The sequence below is a fragment of the Misgurnus anguillicaudatus genome, chromosome 7 (assembly GCF_027580225.2).
Source record: "Misgurnus anguillicaudatus chromosome 7, ASM2758022v2, whole genome shotgun sequence".
In the NCBI taxonomy this organism is placed as follows: Eukaryota; Metazoa; Chordata; class Actinopteri; order Cypriniformes; family Cobitidae; genus Misgurnus; species Misgurnus anguillicaudatus.
Genome location: NC_073343.2, coordinates 38,666,884 through 38,685,432, shown reverse-complemented (window position 1 = coordinate 38,685,432; position 18,549 = coordinate 38,666,884). Strand labels below are relative to the sequence as shown.

Below are 18,549 nucleotides of genomic sequence, written 5' to 3'. Positions count from 1 at the left end.
TGGAGACGGGCGGCTTGGATTGGACCTCCACCACCTGAACCATCCCAGCTGGACAATTGGTTTCTCAGGGGGCCCACGCTAGTCTATCTTGCACTGCCCCAGTGCCAATCTTCCCCCATGTTCATGAAGAGCTTACGAGGTCCTGGGCGGCTCCTTTCTCTGCATGCAACAGGCCTTTTAAGCCTTCCCCCCTTACCACTCTCAACAGCTTGTAAGCACTTGTCTGCTATGACAGGCAGCTCTTATCGAGCATGTGGGGAGGCGGCCTCAGCCCTGCACGGTATGGGGTTGCTGCAGGTCCTTATGGCTAAGGCACTAAGGATCTGCACGAGGGTGGTCATGATTAGATAGCCCTTCAAGAACTGTGTGCAGCCATTGTTCCATCCATGTGTTTCTAGGTATCACAGTATCTGGGGGCCTGGTTAGAGCTTTCCGGTCTGTTATGGTGGCTTATTTGCACCATCAGACTCGGCTTTGCGATTTAGTTCTCCCCCGTCCCCTGGTGAAAGATCCAATAGAGCCAGTCCAGCCGAGCCCTTACTTCATAGTACCCAAGAAGGGCGGTGGGTTATGACCGATCTGCAGTCTTTGAATCATGCGCTTCACAAGCTGTCGTTCAAAATGTTGACGCGGAAACACTTTTTTTATGCGTCTGTCAGCGGGAGTGGTCTGCATCCTCAAAACTCCGTCCCTCCGTTTCTCTGCTTCATGTTTGAGTGGCAAGCATATCAGTACAAAGTTCTGGCTTTCCCTGTCCCCGTGTCTTCACAATAGTCACAGAGGGTGCCCTCGTTCCCCCCAGGGAAGACGGCATTCGCATCCTTGCTTTCTTCGACAACTTATAGTAGCACAGTCTTTGGTTGCTCAAACAACAAAATCACCAGCGTCCTTACTTTAAATTTGCAAGAACTATAGACTAATACAATAACAGGCTTAAATAAACACAAAACATAAGTCCACTTACAGTTCTCACGGACACGCGTTTCATCAATTGGCTATCCTTCAGACATGACGGACCACGTCTTTATCTTTTTTCGGCCATGTGGCACGCGGCCATGTGGCACAGTGTAAAGTGCGTCCACACTATTCTCCGGGATGTTTTAGCAACTGGCTAGTTATCCTCCAGACAGTGACGGTTCGGACCACGTCTTTCTCATTTCGGCCGTGTGGCACGCGTGCCTACTTACACGCGCTATTCTCAGAGATGCACTTGATGAACTTTTGTGCAGCAAATTTTTATTTTTTTGGACTACCTAAGGTTAAGGTGGTAGGGTTTCCCAGCTTAGGCGGGCCGCCCGAACTGCAATGTGCTGCGGGAAACTCTGGTCGGTCAGCATGACCTGGTCATCACGTTACTTAGGGGGGTGAGGAGGTTAAATCCACCTCGTCCTACAGGACATAGTCTTTCCAAACATAACCTGCGCGAATGAATGTGTCTCTGTCCACAGCACATTTCAAAACATTTTAATTCATAAAAATAAATCATGAGAACATGAACTTCATCACTGCATTTGCAGGAATTATAAAATATTTTTTCTTACTAACTCATGAAGCAGCCTAACGCAACATTTTTACTCTAATAGCTTGTCTTTCCCCACACATATGAACTGTGATCATGCACAACGAAAAAACACGTAAGAATTAAATCTTGAATGTAATATGTAATAACGTTAACTTTAAGTTACACTGCGATACTGTGCTACAGTGAAATGATAGAAAATACAGATGCATTACGTTAGTCACGAACTGGACGCGCCCGCGCCTCGCTAAATGCCTCATTGGCGTTTATCATATGGGTAACCTCGGCCATTCTTAGTGGTGTGACTGGGACACTAATTCTGCTTTTCATCATAAACAGATAATTAGATTGTGATGTTTATTCCCGCTTTATTAATATGCTGATGAATATGCTGCCTTCCTTCGTTTCGACACACAGCTCCAAAACCATCTCGGAAGTGTTGATAGGCCATTACTCTTGAGTTGTAACCGGGTGTGTAACCAATCAGATAGCGCCGTGGGTGGGACATTGAGCAAGTCTTCAGAGTTGTGAATACAGAGAGGCTGCGCGGCAGCTGTATCAGAGCCAGCCAAAGTAGCACATTTTAAAATAAAATTGACTTTAATCAAACCACGGATCCGTGATAAGTTTTGTGATCCGTCTCGCCACTTCTGTAGTAGCACTGATCACTTTGAGGGGGGATAAATGTATCTCCACCGGGGATAAAAATAATTAAGCAGAGGCAGGGATACATTGACCAGAAAGGGGGAAATCCCACGCATCCCCCCGGCAAATCGCACCCTGGTTACAACCATAGACTTCCTATACCAACCAACTCAGTTTTAAACTAAATGGGTCTTTGGAATGACATTAATTGGGACCTAGGCTGTTACAGTTTGTTTAATTGCAGTTTTTTTCACATGTCCAGTTTGTTGTTCATATTAAGCTGCAACTCTTTTCACATTTACTTTTTCAAATGAAATAAAATTCATATAATAATTTCTGAACATATAATAGCAATTGTGTTTAAATAATTAGTTTTTGGCTTGAAACAGTTGCATATTAAACTTAAATGTAGCTTATCCTTTATATTTTGTTGTTTTTTGGGGCCGTGTTAGAGTGGGATTCTGTTCGGTGGTCCTCAGAATAAAATTGGAAGATAAAGTGGTCCATAGGCAGAAAAAGTGAAGAGAAACACTGCTCTATACTCTCTTTGTATCTGTCCATGGTGCTTTAGTGTCTCCAGGACACTCTTTTTGAGCCCTTGCAGTCAGTGCGCATCAAGTTTCTTACAATGAAAACTATATATTAGTGCCATAAATCTGATTTTTTTGGTAGAGTTTGGTACTTCCTCCAACACCCATGATAATCAGACGTGGTGGAGCATCTGATGTCAGCTTTTCATCAGATGAATTCTTGAAAACCTGTGTAAGGCTTGCCATCCATATGAGCGACTCCTAGAAAGGGGATCCCATGTGTATATTGTCCGTGGAGTAAAAAACGAATCCCAAGTTTTTCCCTCAGCAGCGTTAGATCTGCAGTCTCTGTACTGGTGTAGTCTCATTAGAAAGCCACCCCAGAGACCTCAATATGCAGAAAGTCTTATGCGGTTATTCCATATTCTAAAGTGCCACCTAAATAAACCTTTAACAGATGTGGCTTCCACAGTGTTCCCTGCTACCGCTGGCAGGAACACTTCCCAGTGTTGCCTAGTGGTTACTGAGTGGGTTGGAACAGCAGTTAACGGCATTCTCTGCATAGACCCAGGTTTCACCAAAGTAAAACTAAGGGGTGAAAGGTTAATGTAGGGCAATGGAATGGGCAGCCTTCGGTGGCGCTTTGGTAGGGATCCCCAATTCATTGGTCATGACCCATCGCCACGGTTGCTGTACCACTGCTGAGTAGGCCGTTTTAAGCATGGCTTCTCAACGAAAAACTAATGAATGCAACTCACCTGCATTTATACCCACCTGTTGGGGTGGAGCCAGCAGATGCAAATTTTGCATGCAAACATTTATTGGCTCTTTACATACCAATCGAAGCTGATTGGTCTCTCTATGTGATTTCCCAATTTGTTGGTCACGATGTGACGTCTCCGTAACGAGTGTTACATCCGTAACAGAAAAGTTTTCTTCAATTTCTATTAGATACAAACTTTTACTGCTGTTTTGCTGAACTTTTATCATGATCGAGTGACCCTTCGAAGTAACTTTTACTCGCTGCTCACTTCCAAACTTATCAGTAGAGAGAGCGAGAGAAATGTCCTATACACACACTCCGACTAGTTGTTGCAGTCTAGTATGCACAGGGGACTATTTTACATAAAATTAAAGCAAATTAATGTAGATTTAAAAAAATTGTATGGATATTGACAGAGCATAGAAATCAGAGTAATATCAGTTTTTTCCCATATTCATTATCTCATCAGCTCCAATGTCCAAATTAATCATCCAAACTACTTTACTAAATCTCATGTTTACCATTTTCCATCAGATAAAAGAATGTTGACTCTTGTGTGTTTGTAGATTATCAGATGTGTTTGTGTTTGTAGATTATCAGGTTGTATGGTGACAGATGAAGGTTGTTGTTATTTGACTTCAGCTCTGAGTTTAAACCCATCACATCTGAGAGAGTTGGACCTGAACTACAATCACCCTGGACCTTCAGGAGTTCAGATGCTCACTGATAAACTCAATGATCCAAACTCTACACTCAACAAACTCAAGTATGTATACTATAAGCAGTAAATATCATACTATTACTCTCATGTGTTTTAAGCATCTTGGAGATGTTGTCAAAGTTCTCAGTTTTTCTTTCTCATAATTTAAAAACTGGATGAGTGTGCAATAAAGATGTGCAATTATTGCAGTTTTTTTTTTAAGTTATTATGGTTATGTCAAATTACGTCTCTGTTACGTATGTCGTGACCGACGTATTGGGAACGCGCTTCACGGAACCAATCTGCTTCGAGAAACTTTCAAAGGGGCAATAAACATTTTTTATACTGCCGACCGGTTTTAGCTTACCGGATAGACTTCAGCAACAGCTTCTCCAGGCATTTCACAATTATACATGTAATGAGAGCAGGTCGGTACTGATTAAGCTCAGAGGGCAGAGGTGTTTTAGGAACAGGGATTATAATGGACTTTTTTGTGCTGTGTTGTGTTTCATCTTTTGTTATAGACTTGTTGGCTGTAATCTCACTGATGGATGTTGTGAAAGTTTGGCTTCAGTTCTTCAATCATCAAACTCTCTGAGAGATCTGGACCTGAGTAACAATGACCTACTGGATTCAGGAGTGATGTTGATCTCTGATGGACTGAAGAGTTCACATTGTCAACTCAACATACTGAGGTATTTAACAGCAATACATGAACAGACCCAGTTTATAGACTTTGTTTTTTCTTTTGATTTGTATTTGGTCAAGACTGATGCTATAAACTGCTCTCTGGATATTTCTGAAAATGATTTGTTGAGTGATTAAACCTCAAAGTAGTGAGAAGTGGAGACAGAAGAAATAGCAGTGCATAGCAGTGCTTCCCTCAGATCTGAAATATTATTGTGATTTATTGAATATCTGTATTGATTTCATGTTATATTTCACAATTCCAATCACCCTTATCTTTGGCATGTATAAAACTGGCACTGTTTGTCAAAGCGCTTCATCTTTCTTGTTGTTGGTTTTTTTTTCAAAAAAATCCCATTCTGTCCTATAAATTTTAGCCTTTCAATTTACCAGTTAAAATAACATTATATTACATGATAACCTGTCTTTTGTCCTAGTTATTGAGCAGTAACAGTGCACAACACTTTACCGTGGTAAATTGATATTGGGGTAATTCCTCTGCAGATGACTTCTTTGAGGGGATTTATTAACCTTGTGGAAGACTTGTAGAAAGATTATCAGAATCTATTGATTACAATAATATATAAAGGATATTAATGGCAGGCAATATGCATTTAATATGTACGGAATAATTGACAACGGGCCGTTGAATTATTTGAAAATAATGCACACCCAAGGTGGTAATGTGTTACACCCCGGGTGTGCATTATTTTAAAATAATTCAAAATTCCACGGGAGGCTTCACGTATTTTTAAAGATGTCGTTCTATCCATGTGTTTCTAGGTAGGACAAGTACTCGCTGACTCTCATGTCTGGGCATATCACACGCTGATGTGGCATTTGTGGATGGTTCATGTTCCCATTGCAGGAAGATGACCATCGCGGACCTGAGGACCAAGCTCTCCTACCTTTAAAGTATGGTGCAGTGGGAGTTTCCACCGCAGTGAACCAACCCTCCGGGACCTCTCACTACTCAGCTCCGCAGCCAGCTAAGATGTCGGAGGGAGGTAGTGGACCGAGTGTACCACACTTATCCTTTGGCTCTCCAGAAGAGGACCGTACGTCGGTCGCAGCATCGGAGGGGGCAGTCACTCTCGGAGCTTGGCTCGGACTCGCATGTAGCTTCTGGGCATGTAGCGCAACCCAAGCTGGATCCGGAGATGACTGCCATGCTCGCTCGGGCGGTGGAGACGGGCGGCTTGGATTGGACCTCCACCACCTGAACCATCCCACCTGGACAATTGGTTTTTTCAGGGGGCCCACGCTAGTCTATCTTGCACTGCCCCAGTGCCATTCTTCCCCCATGTTCATGAAGAGCTTACGAGGTCCTGGGCGGGTCCTTTCTCCGCATGCAACAGGCCTTTTAAGCCTTCCCCCCTATACCACTCTCAACAGCTTGTAAGCACTTGTCTGCTATGACTGGCAGCTCTTACCGAGCATGTGGGGAGGCGGCCTCAGCCCTGCACAGTATGGCGTTGCTGCAGGTCCTTTTGGCTAAGGCACTTAAGGATCTGCACAAGGGTGGTCATGATTAGATAGCCCTTCAAGAACTGTGTGCAGCCATTGTTCCATCCATGTGTTTCTAGGTACGACAAGTACATCGTCCCCTTGGATGGTCACACTCGCTGCCTCTCATGTCTGGGCAAACACAAGGTCACCGCCGAGCTGTCGGGGTGTGCGATGTCCACACTTGTGGTCCAGGAACGCAATCCTGTCAGATATTACTGTGCCTTTCAGATATTAACGAGGCAGACAAGAAAAGTTTCGTGAATGTTCCTTTATCCCAGGCCGGCCTCTTCGGCAATGCGGTCGAGAGCTTCGCCTAGCAGTTCTCGGCCGCCCAGAAGCAGACTGAGGCAATAAAACATACCCTGCCTCTGTGTCGACCCGCTGGTACTACCCGTCTGTCTGAGCCAGGTCCTACGCTGCCCCATCAGCGACCTTCATCAAAGCAGCATGGTGGATCCAGTCATCAGCAGGGCGACCCACCTGTCCAGCCCGCTGCGAAGCCCAGCATAATATGTAAGGGTAAGCAACCCTGAGATGGGAGACCTGGAGATGGCAAGGACTGCTCTTGGGGAGATGGTGACCGCACCACTCCCTCCCGCTGGAAGAAGGCCGGGTGGAGAATCCTTGGTTTCAGTTCACAACTTCACCAAAAAAGCAATTTCTCTCTCCTATCCTATTCTCTCTCCAGGTCATCAGAGGATGATGAGCACTGTGGGCGATGCAGAACCGACCCAACCGCTCCCTCCTTTTTCGCCAGTGGATGTGCAAGGGCATTTGAAAAAACACAATTCAGCATCTTAAGTGTTCTCATACAATCACCTGCCACCCTTGTGCGCTCACGCAGTGCACCACGGCGGGCACCTCGACTTCCCCCGTATGCCCCACTCTGGGGTATGTCTGTTGTGCCTTTAGTCCCACTCGCACAGTATCTGGGGGCCTGGTTAGAGCTTTCCGGTCTGTTATGGTGGCTTATTTGCACCATCAGACTCGGCTTTGTGATTTAGTTCTCCCCCGTCCCCTGGTGAAGGATGCAATAGAGCCAGTCCAGCCGAGCCCTTACTTCATAGTACCCAAGAAAGGCCGTGGGTTATGACCGATCTGCAGTCTTTGAATCATGCGCTTCACAAGCTGTCGTTCAAAATGTTGACCGGAAACACCTTTTTTTATGCGTCTGTCAGCGGGAGTGGTCTGCATCCTCAAAACTCCCTCCCTCCGTTTCTCTGCTTCATGTTTGAGGGGCAAGCATATCAGTACAAAGTTCTGCCCTTCTGGCTTTCCCTGTCCCTGTGTCTTCACAATAGTTGCAGAGGGTGCCCTCGTTCCCCCCAGGGAAGACGGCATTCGCATCCTTGCTTTCTTTGACAACTTATTGTAGCACAGTCTTTGGTTGCTCAAACAACAAAATCACCAGCTAACTTACTTTAAATTTGCAAGAACTATAGACTAATACAATAACAGGCTTAAATAAACCCAAAACATAAGTCCACTTACAGTTCTCACGGACACATGTTTCATCAACTGGCTATCTTCCAGACATGACGGACCACGTCTTTATCTCATTTCGGCCATGTGGCACGCGGCCATGTGGCACAGTGTAAAGTGCATCCACACTATTCTCCAGGATGTTTTAGCAACTGGCTAGTTATCCTCCAGACAGTGACGGTTCGGACCACGTCTTTCTCATTTCGGCCGTGTGGCACGCATGCCTACTCGCACGCGCTATTCTCAGAGATGCACTTGATGAACTTTTGTGCAGCAAATTTTTATTTTTTTGGACAACCTAAGGTTAAGGTGGTAGGGTTTCCCCGCCCGTGCTGCAGGAGACTCTGGTCGGTCAGCATGACCTGGTCATCACATTACTTAGGGGGGTGAGGAGGTTAAATCCACCTCGTCCTCCCTCTATACCAGTAATTCTTAAAGTGTGGCCCAACCAACTCTAGTCGTCCGCCAAAGATGACCTAATAGGCAAGTGTTTATACAACCGTCACTTATTTAAGTAAATTTTTAATGCACTTGCAAAACTGTGATTTCAATTCTTGCCATTCTGTTTAATAACATAAAAATGGATTGGTGGCTAAACCAAAGAGGAGTCAAAAGAAAAGATCAAGCGTCAACTGAAAGCAGCTAATATCCACAGATCTATTAGTTTTGTTATGTACTAGTTTTTGTATTATCTGTAAAATCCCTGTAATTTCAGTGAACATTTTTTTTCAGCATTTTATTGTTACCATAGTTACAGCCATAGACTTCCTATACCAACCAACTCAGTTTTTAACTAAATGGGTCTTTGGAAAGACATTAATTGGGACCTAGGCTGTTACAGTTTGTTTAATTGCAGTTTTTTTCACATGTCCAGTTTGTTGTTCATATTAAGCTGCAACCCTTTTCACATTTACTTTTTCAAATGAAATAAAATTCATATAATAATTTCTGAACATATAATTGCAATTGTGTTTAAATAATTAGTTTTTGGCTTGAAACAGTTGCATATTAAACTTAAATGTAGCTTATCCTTTATATTTTGTTGTTTTTTGGGGCCGTGTTAGAGTGGGATTCTGTTCGGTGGTCCTCAGAATAAAATTGGAAGATAAAGTGATCCATAGGCTGAAAAAGTGAAGAGAAACACTGCTCTATACTCTCTTTGGATCTGTCCATGGTGCTTTAGTGTCTCCAGGACACTCTTTTTGAGCCCTTGCAGTCAGTGCGCATCAAGTTTCTTACAATGAAAACTATATATTAGTGCCATAAATCTGATTTTTTGGTAGAGTTTGGTACTTCCTCCAACACCCATGATAATCAGACGTGGTGGAGCATCTGATGTCAGCTTTTCATCAGATGAATTCTTGAAAACCTGTGCAAGGCTTGCCATCCATATGAGCGACTCCTAGAAAGGGGATCCCATGTGTATAATGTCCGAGGAGTAAAAAACGAATCCCAAGTTTTTCCCTCAGCAGCGTTTGCTCTGCAGTCTCTGTACTGGTGTAGTCTCATTAGAAAGCTACCCCAGAGACCTCAATATGCAGAAAGTCTTATGCGGTTATTCCATATTGTAAAGTGCCACCTAAATAAACCTTTAACAGATGTGGCTTCCACAGTGTTCCCTGCTACCGCTGGCAGGAACACTTCCCAGTGTTGCCTAGTGGTTACTGAGTGGGTTGGAACAGCAGTTAACGGCATTCTCTGCATAGACCCAGGTTTCACCAAAGTAAAACTAAGGGGTGAAAGGTTAATGTAGGGCAATGGAATGGGCAGCCTTCGGTGGCGCTTTGGTAGGGATCCCCAATTCATTGGTCATGACCCAACGCCACTGTTGCTGTACCACTGCTGAGTAGGCCGTTTTAAGGATGGCTTCTCAGTGAAAAACTAACGAATGCAACTCACCTGCATTTACAGTATTGTTCAAAATAATAGCAGTACAATGTGACAAACCAGAATAATCAAGGTTTTTAGTATATTTTTTTATTGCTAACCCCTATTTAAGGATGAAGCCAACACTTGTTGAACATGCATTTGAAAGCTGAGGAAAATGGGTCGTTCAAGACATTGTTCAGAAGAACAGCGTACTTTGATTAAAAAGTTGATTGGAGAGGGGAAAACCTATAAAGAGGTGCAAAAAATGATAGGCTGTTCAGCTAAAATGATCTCCAATGCCTTAAAATGGAGAGCAAAACCAGAGAGACGTGGAAGAAAACGGAAGACAACCATCAAAATGGATAGAAGAATAACCAGAATGGCAAAGGCTCAGCCAATGATCACCTCCAAGATGATCAAAGACAGTCTGGAGTTACCTGTAAGTACTGTGACAGTTAGAAGACGTCTGTGTGAAGCTAATCTATTTTCAAGAATCCCTCGCAAAGTCCCTCTGTTAAAAAAAAGGCATGTGCAGAAGAGGTTAGAATTTGCCAAAGAACACATCAACTGGCCTAAAGAGAAATGGAGGAACATTTTGTGGACTGATGAGAGTAAAATTGTTCTTTTTGGGTCCAAGGGCCACAGGCAGTTTGTGAGATGACCCCCAAACTCTGAATTAAAGCCACAGTACACAGTGAAGACAGTGAAGCATGGAGGTGCAAGCATCATGAAATGGGCATGTTTCTCCTACTATGGTGTTGGGCCTATTTATCGCATACCAGGGATCATGGATCAGTTTGCATATGTTAAAATACTTGAAGAGGTCATGTTGCCCTATGCTGAAGAGAACATGCCCTTGAAATGGTTGTTTCAACAAGACAATGACCCAAAACACACTAGTAAACGGGCAAAGTCTTGGTTCCAAACCAACAAAATTAATGTTATGGAGTGGCCAGCCCAATCTCCAGACCTTAATCCAATTGAGAACTTGTGGGGTGATATCAAAAATGCTGTTTCTGAAGCAAAACCAAGAAATGTGAATGAATTGTGGAATGTTGTTAAAGAATCATGGAGTGGAATAACAGCTGAGAGGTGCCACAAGTTGGTTGACTCCATGCCACACAGATGTCAAGCAGTTTTAAAAAACTGTGGTCATACAACTAAATATTAGTTTAGTGATTCACAGGATTGCTAAATCCCAGAAAAAAAAATGTTTGTACAAAATAGTTTTGAGTTTGTACAGTCAAAGGTAGACACTGCTATTTTTTTGAACACACCCCTTTCAACTAATTGCCCAATTGCACAGCCTTAAGAGCGTGCATATCATGAATGCTGGGTCTTGTTTGTTTTCTGAGAATCTACTGAACCTACTGGTAACTTGTTTGCCACGTAGCAATAAAAAATATACTAAAAACCTTGATTATTCTGGTTAGTCACATTGTACTGCTATTATTTTGAACAATATTGTATACCCACCTGTTGGGGTGGAGCCAGCAGATGCAAATTCTGCATGCAAACATTTATTGGCTCTTTACATACAAATCGAAGCTGATTGGTCTCTCTATGTGATTTCCCAATTTGTTGGTGACGATGTGACGTCTCCGTAACGAGTGTTACATCCGTAACAGAAAAGTTTTCTTCAATTTCTATTAGATACAAACTTTTACTGCTGTTTTGCTGAACTTTTATCATGATCGAGTGACCCTTCGAAGTAACTTTTACTCGCTGCTCACTTCCAAACTTATCAGTAGAGAGAGCGAGAGAAATGTCCTATACACACACTCCGACTAGTTGTTGCAGTCTAGTATGCACAGGGGACTATTTTACATAAAATTAAAGCAAATTAATGTAGATTTAAAAAAATTGTATGGATATTGACAGAGCATAGAAATCAGAGTAATATCAGTTTTTTCCCATATTCATTATCTTATCAGCTCCAATGTCCAAATTAATCATCCAAACTACTTTACTAAATCTCATGTTTACCATTTTTCCATCAGATAAAAGAATGTTGACTCTTGTGTGTTTGTAGATTATCAGATGTGTTTGTGTTTGTAGATTATCAGGTTGTATGGTGACAGATGAAGGTTGTCATTATTTGGCTTCCGCTCTGAGTTCAAACCCATCACATCTGAGAGAGTTGGACCTGAACTACAATCACCCTGGACCTTCAGGAGTTCAGATGCTCACTGATAAACTCAATGATCCAAACTCTACACTCAACAAACTCAAGTATGTATACTATAAGCAGTAAATATCATACTATTACTCTCATGTGTTTTAAGCATCTTGGAGATGTTGTCAAAGTTCTCAGTTTTTCTTTCTAATAATTTAATAACTGGATGAGTGTGCAATAAAGATGTGAAATTATTCTAGGTTTTTTTAAAGTTATTATGGTTATGTCAAAAACGCCTCTGTTACATATGCCGTGACCGACGTATTGGGAACGCGCTTCACGGAACCAATCTGCTTCGAGAAACTTTTAAAGGGGCAATAAACATTTTTTACACCGCCGACCGGTTTTAGCTTACAAAAATGTTCATGTCGCTGAGTTGCTGTACAAACAAAGTGCTGAAAATCTTCCTTTGTGAAAGATAAAATGTATTAAACGGAAGCAAAGAACGGAAGAAAAAATGTATTTTTGAGAAAAAAAATGTTTATGCGTGGTTTTTTAAAAAGCAACATTTTAAAGTCACTGATATAAGTCCACAAAACCCATACTAAACATGTTTTAACAAGACTTCTAAACAGAATCTAGTAGTCTAGAGTTTTTTCTTTAAAATGATGTGAAAACCATCCTGCCTACTCATTCACATAAAACAATATATTGATTTGGAAATTGTAATACACTTTTTGTTTAGAGGGGCCATATGCGAGAAGGATTGATTGACAGCTAGCAAACAAAGGCTCGCATAATGAGCTGCATATTGAGCTGCATAATGAGGCAGGAGGGAACTACAGTAAAGAATGTGAGGACAAATGTATACATGTTTGTTTGAGGTTTATTAAGAAGTTAACAATATAATCAAAATAGAAATGAAGGTCAGTAGGACATTTTCAGTTAATTTGGAAACAAACCCTATTCAAAAACTTAACTTGTATAAGAAACTGATAAACAACAGAGCTGTAAACTTCATGTGGCTCATGTTACCATATAACTTTATGTCCAAAAAGTGTGAATGTTTTTCCACTTCATAGTTTTGTACTGATGAGAGGGATGCAGACCTGTAAAAGAGTTATAAACAGCTGTTAGCATAGATTGTCCACAGAAATACCCTTACATACATAACTGATGGGTAAATGATAGCACTACATTCAGATAAACTATCATGTACATAAACTAAATTAGTATATCAGATAAACATCTGCAGTGATTAATTATATAAAAAGCTGCTTTCAGATGACTGTTTTCAGATGCCCATCACCTTATCGTCTAGCTTCTGTTTTAAATGTGTTTCTGTAAGCGAGTATGAACTTTAAAAACACATCGCATATGGCATCTATGTGCGCGAGCTCACGTCTCCGTGGAAACAACGCAGCGCTCATAATAAAACAGTGTCGCGTGTAAAGTGCAATGTGTGGAATTGCGTTGCATGTAAACAATATCATATTACAGCAGATCCCGCTGTGCAGCATTACTCAAAGTTGCCATGAAGGATACGAAAGTGAATAACGGTGTCTAACACTGTACAACATGTAACAGGTATCTGCCATTACGGGAAGTCACGCGTACTCATTTGTAAATAAGCATGTAAACATGGAATCATATCACAGCACACACTTAAAAGATACAGCAGTGCAGCATTACTCAAAGTTGCCATGAAGGATACGAAAGTGAATAACTGTGTCTAACACTGTACAGCATGTAACAGTGAAATCCGCCATTACGTGATCACGCGTACTCGTTTGTAAACAATGCGAAAGTTTTTCAATCCGAAGCGTGCAGTCTGCTGAGGTTGCTTACTGTATGTAGGCTGAACTGCACAAGCCATAAGCATATTACATGGTAGCAAATATAAATGAGGATAAATTAACTGTTACTTACTTCAAATATCCTCCTCCAGTGCGTCCTCCATTGTTCTTCTTCTTAGGTAACGTTAACGATAAACGCTTCTCTTCCTCAATGTCCAGACATAAACAAAGATTCCTCACGTGTGGTATAAAGTTTAGAATCCAAACATGTGGTAAAGTCTTTAAATCTGATCCAACGCTGATCTTCGGTTTGTCAAGGTGTGAGCTGCTCCTCATTACCATGTCAACAGCGTGTACCGCATTAAAGATAAAGTCAGTCAGGAAAAACGGTACTCTCTTTACTTCAATGCAGATTATATAAACAGGCAATATTTGTTTTTGATTATAATTAGCTTGTTTAAAAGTAGACATTTCAGGCTTTCTTTGGATATGTGTATCATGTTTGTGTGACGAGTATTCGCAGAGTCTCAACTGATTTTTGTAACGTGTTTTGAGAGACAGCTGGCAGAGACAGAAATGTCTGAATGCACACCCTGTTTATTTTCTTTATTTGACAAAAACACAAAGATCTCTTGTTATTGTGAATGTACACTAATTAAAGAGGACCCTTCAGAGTTTCAAATGATGTCAAACACGTAAGTGTTGATTATTAATGATGGAGTATTTTAAGTTGATTCTGCTATGATAGAGAGAAAACACGTCAAAACGTATAACCGCGTTTTTGGACCCCTGGGGGTTAAAGTTATCCCATCATCCAGCCTGTGCAAACGACTACCATTGTTCTCCAAAACGAGACCCATTTGAGATAAAATGTTTTGTCACATAACAAAGGATGTCTTGAATTTCATGAAAATTATAATAACTAATTTTTTACCAAAAATGCAGGTACTGCCTTTTTCTTTTGTAGGTCAGAATTAATAAAAGCTTTTTTTAGAAGACGTTTTATACTCGCGGGGTGGCGCCAGCAGATGCAAATACTGCATGCCAATGTTTATTGGCCCTTTTATTGGCCCAAAGCAGATTGGTCTCGTGAAGCGTGTTTCCAATATGTCAGTCATGACGTGACGGAAAGGGAACCACAGTTAGATTATTATTTAATAATTGTGACAGCCCTTAAAGAAATCTCACTTTATTAATACAGTTAATGGGATTTTTTTTGTTGATATTTTCAAATAAACATTTATAGAATAATTTTTTGGGGAATGTGTCTGGGACTTTTGCACATTACCGTATATATTTTTGTATCTGTGTTTATAGTGTTGATCATGGAGGAAAGTTCAGGATTATAAAAGGACAACAAAAATGTAGGTTCATGCAGGCACACACACACACACACACACACACACACACACGCACGCACGCACACACACACACACACACACACACACACACACACACACACACACACACATGCGCGCGTTTCCATGTTTTGTGGGGACATTTCATAGACGTAATGGTTTTTATACTGTACAAACTGTATATTATATTCCCTTCCCCTAACCCCAAACTTCACAGAAAACTTTCTGCTACTTCACATTTTCAAGTAACATCATTCTGTTTGATTAAAGACACACTATGCAGTTATTTTACTTTAATATAACAGCTTCAAAGTTATTTCCGTGGTAAACAATGTCATAGTAGGGCGAATCATCCTCCTGTTGAAGCTCAGGGAGGACGCCGCTAGAAAAACCAGCAATGCAAGCTTGAGAGAAACGCCCCTGACAAATCTCGCGAGACGGATCATTCTCGCGGTACTTTGACGTCATCCGGCTGTCGGTTCTTGCAGCACCGCATGAAGTTGGAACAGTATAAGCCTACAAACAAGAACTGCACGCGCAAATTTGAGACGTGATGCTCTACGATGGAAAAGTTAAGAAAGCGCGTTCGGAAGAGAGTAGGAAAAGAGAATCTGACTTTGTTAGGAACCAGACAAGAGTCCAACTCGGTCAGGCTTTTACTTGTTGGCGTGAGCTAAAAGACAGCACTGGATGCAACAGGGGTGCTGATCTGCCGATCTTGTTGATGGACTAGTAGCTAAATCTCTTATTTGTAAACTTGTTTGCGGTCTATGTTGTATGTTGTTGCGCTTGCTTGTCATGACAACAGTTGTCAATAGTCCCTTTCACACATACAGTCTTTACTGGTAATTTACTGGTAAATTGCAGTTAACATGTCATGTGTGAACACAACCTTTCCGGTAAATCAGTGCTCCCAATTTACCAGTAAGACAGGTTGTAAGATTACCAGTAATTTACCGGTAAGCGCTATGTGTGAACGAAAAATATAGGATTACCGGCATTTAGAATGGATGACGTCAGACCGCGCTGACAGCTCGGGCCAATCAGAAAGTTTTTTATACAGATGACGCGTTTAACCCCGCACTGTTTACGTTCGTTTCCACAGACATGCTGCTTAAAATTCGAGAACACCTGAAGTTAACATCCACATTTCTTCACCAAAGTTGTTTAAAACAGCTTACCATTGCTATATTGCCGACGTCCTTAGCACACCATCTGTGAAGCCTAATGTCCAAACGCAGGTTCCGTTTGACGCCGCCTAACGCAATTTGTTTTGTCACGAGCGAAATGTTTCAAATTCATATTCATGTCCGTTTTTTTTCTTATGTGACAAGTAGCCGTGTAATAAGCGGGATAATGTAACTGTTAGAGGCAGCCGGTAGTTATCGGGAAATAAGCCCCGACAGTGTGATACAAGACCCTCTGTTTCGCGTCGGGTCCTGATCACACTGTCGGGGCTTATTTCCCGATAACTACCGGCTGCCTATACATTATCCCTTACATAACCATCATCAGTAGTTTAGTAGACTATGCAGTAGCCTAATATTTGTATGAAATTGTGAAACATTACCTGGTCATTATCTTCGGAGGTGTACAGAGTGGGGGTGGGAAATTACGACAGTTGCAAGTATTCTCCAGTGCCTTTAATAAGCTTGTTTCCTCATGGGGACCTCAAAATGTCCCCACAAGGTCAAAAAAATACTGGTATTCCTATCTTTGTGGGGACAATTGGCACAGGTACCCACACAGACACACACTTCTTTATCATTGTTAATTTTGTTATGTTATAAATATCTCTTCTTGTGTACAGATGTCTGTGATCTTACATTGGACTCAAACACAGTAAACAATCATCTCATACTGTCTGAGGAGAACAGAAGGGTGACACATGTGTGGGAAGATCAGGCATATCCTGATAATGAAGAGAGATTTGATCACTATCCTCAGGTTTTATGTAAAGAGAGTCTGACTGGCCGCTGTTACTGGGAGGTTAAATTCACTGAAAACGTTGATATATCAGTGTCATACAAAGGAATCAAGAGGAAGGGAATGGGGAAGGAGTATTGGTTTGGATACAATGAAAAATCCTGGAAACTGCACTGTGCAAATAACACATTTGCTGCCAGTCACAACAATATTATCTCTGTCATATCTGCCGTTTCACCTGACTCTAACACAGTAGGAGTTTATCTGGACTGGTCAGCCGGTGTTTTGTCCTTCTACAGCATCTCTGATACACACAAACTCACACACTTACACACATATCGCACAACATTCACTGAACCCCTCTATGCTGGATTTGGGGTTTATTCACTTAATCTGTTGTCTCTGTGTCCAACTGACTGAAAGATGAATGTAAATGTAATAAAGCAGAATAAATAAGTAAAATCACTTAAGATTTAGTAAGTAATTTAAGCACTAATAGATGACCATCTAACACAGATACAAGTGTATCGTAGATGCTTTAAGTACCTAAAAATTAAATATCAAACTTTGTGAACATGATAAAATTACATTTTTAGGGTTAATGGTGCACGAATAGCCAAACGACGAACCAGCATCCATTTATTTGACTTGCTGTATGGACCTACAATATATTCATCATGTTTACAATGTGTATCACCTTTCAGCTGTAAATGGCCGTTAATACTTTTTAGTACGTTGTTTTCCTCTGTGTTGGTTTTTTAATTACCTGTGTGGGAATCAAACCTGAGTGGAATATTATTGTTTATATCTTTAAATTAGCTCACCTACCTGCAGAAAGTTGCAATTAAAAATTATGGTTGTTTTGTATAGTTTTTTATCAATAACCTATCAATTCTAGAAAGTGAGTGAAATAATATGGTTGATCGACCAATGTTCATGGCACAAAACTAACTAGTTGTCAGTTAGTTGGCCGGTGTCGTTAAGGTTCTTTATTGAAACGTTGGAACAATTTTGTAATTGAACAGTGAGGTTTGGTATTTAAAGATTTCACTGCATCATTATATAAATTATTATATTTACTGCAGTACCGCATTATCACCACCAGAGGTCTCTGTTTTTTTACTAATAAACGTTATAAAAAAAATGATGCGTGTATGTTTTAACCACTGATCTATATAAATGACTGGATTGCGCATGACGTCACAACTGTGAAGCCATCGCGCCGCCATGTTGGTATACCCAAACATTCCATAAAATCAATGGACGCGATCAGATTTTAATGATAAAACATCACTTTACAAGTCTTCGTTTTTATATCTGAAGTTACCCTGTACATTATTACAACACAAACGTCCTAAGCATGTACATAGTTATTTACTGAAAGTTGTACATTTTAGTTTTTAATCAGTTATTATACATTCATCTTCATTACAGTATCAGATCAGCAGACAGACCGCAGCATTTAGTATTAATGACAAACGTGCTCATTCTGAAATCTATATAAATAATCATACTTTGTACCGTATTTTCATGCAATAATTTGCTGGTTTTATGTTATCTAAACTTACAAGTTACCTAAACTTATTTAGAGAAATAACGCTGACCGTGTAGCTGAATTTCAAAAAAACCTTTATTTATACCCGTGTCAT

General features: G+C 41.0%; 1 protein-coding gene across 11 annotated transcripts in view; it reads left to right on the top strand.

Annotated features, from left to right (window-relative positions):
- The window catches only part of LOC141365402 (NACHT, LRR and PYD domains-containing protein 3-like), a 108,166-nt gene extending 90,108 nt beyond the window's left edge, over window positions 1–18,058 (top strand). For 10 of the 11 annotated variants that reach the window (XM_073869922.1, XM_073869921.1, XM_073869928.1 and 7 more), the window contains 4 exons: window positions 4,682–4,852; window positions 11,763–11,936; window positions 14,934–14,980; window positions 16,785–18,058. In XM_073869922.1, the coding sequence (XP_073726023.1) occupies window positions 4,682–4,852; window positions 11,763–11,936; window positions 14,934–14,980; window positions 16,785–17,320 (928 nt within the window). In that variant the 3' untranslated portion in view covers window positions 17,321–18,058. The remainder of the gene's footprint in view (window positions 1–4,681; window positions 4,853–11,762; window positions 11,937–14,933; window positions 14,981–16,784) is intronic. The other variant, XM_073869930.1, reaches the window with a different exon arrangement.
- Window positions 18,059–18,549: the final 491 nt, after the last annotated feature.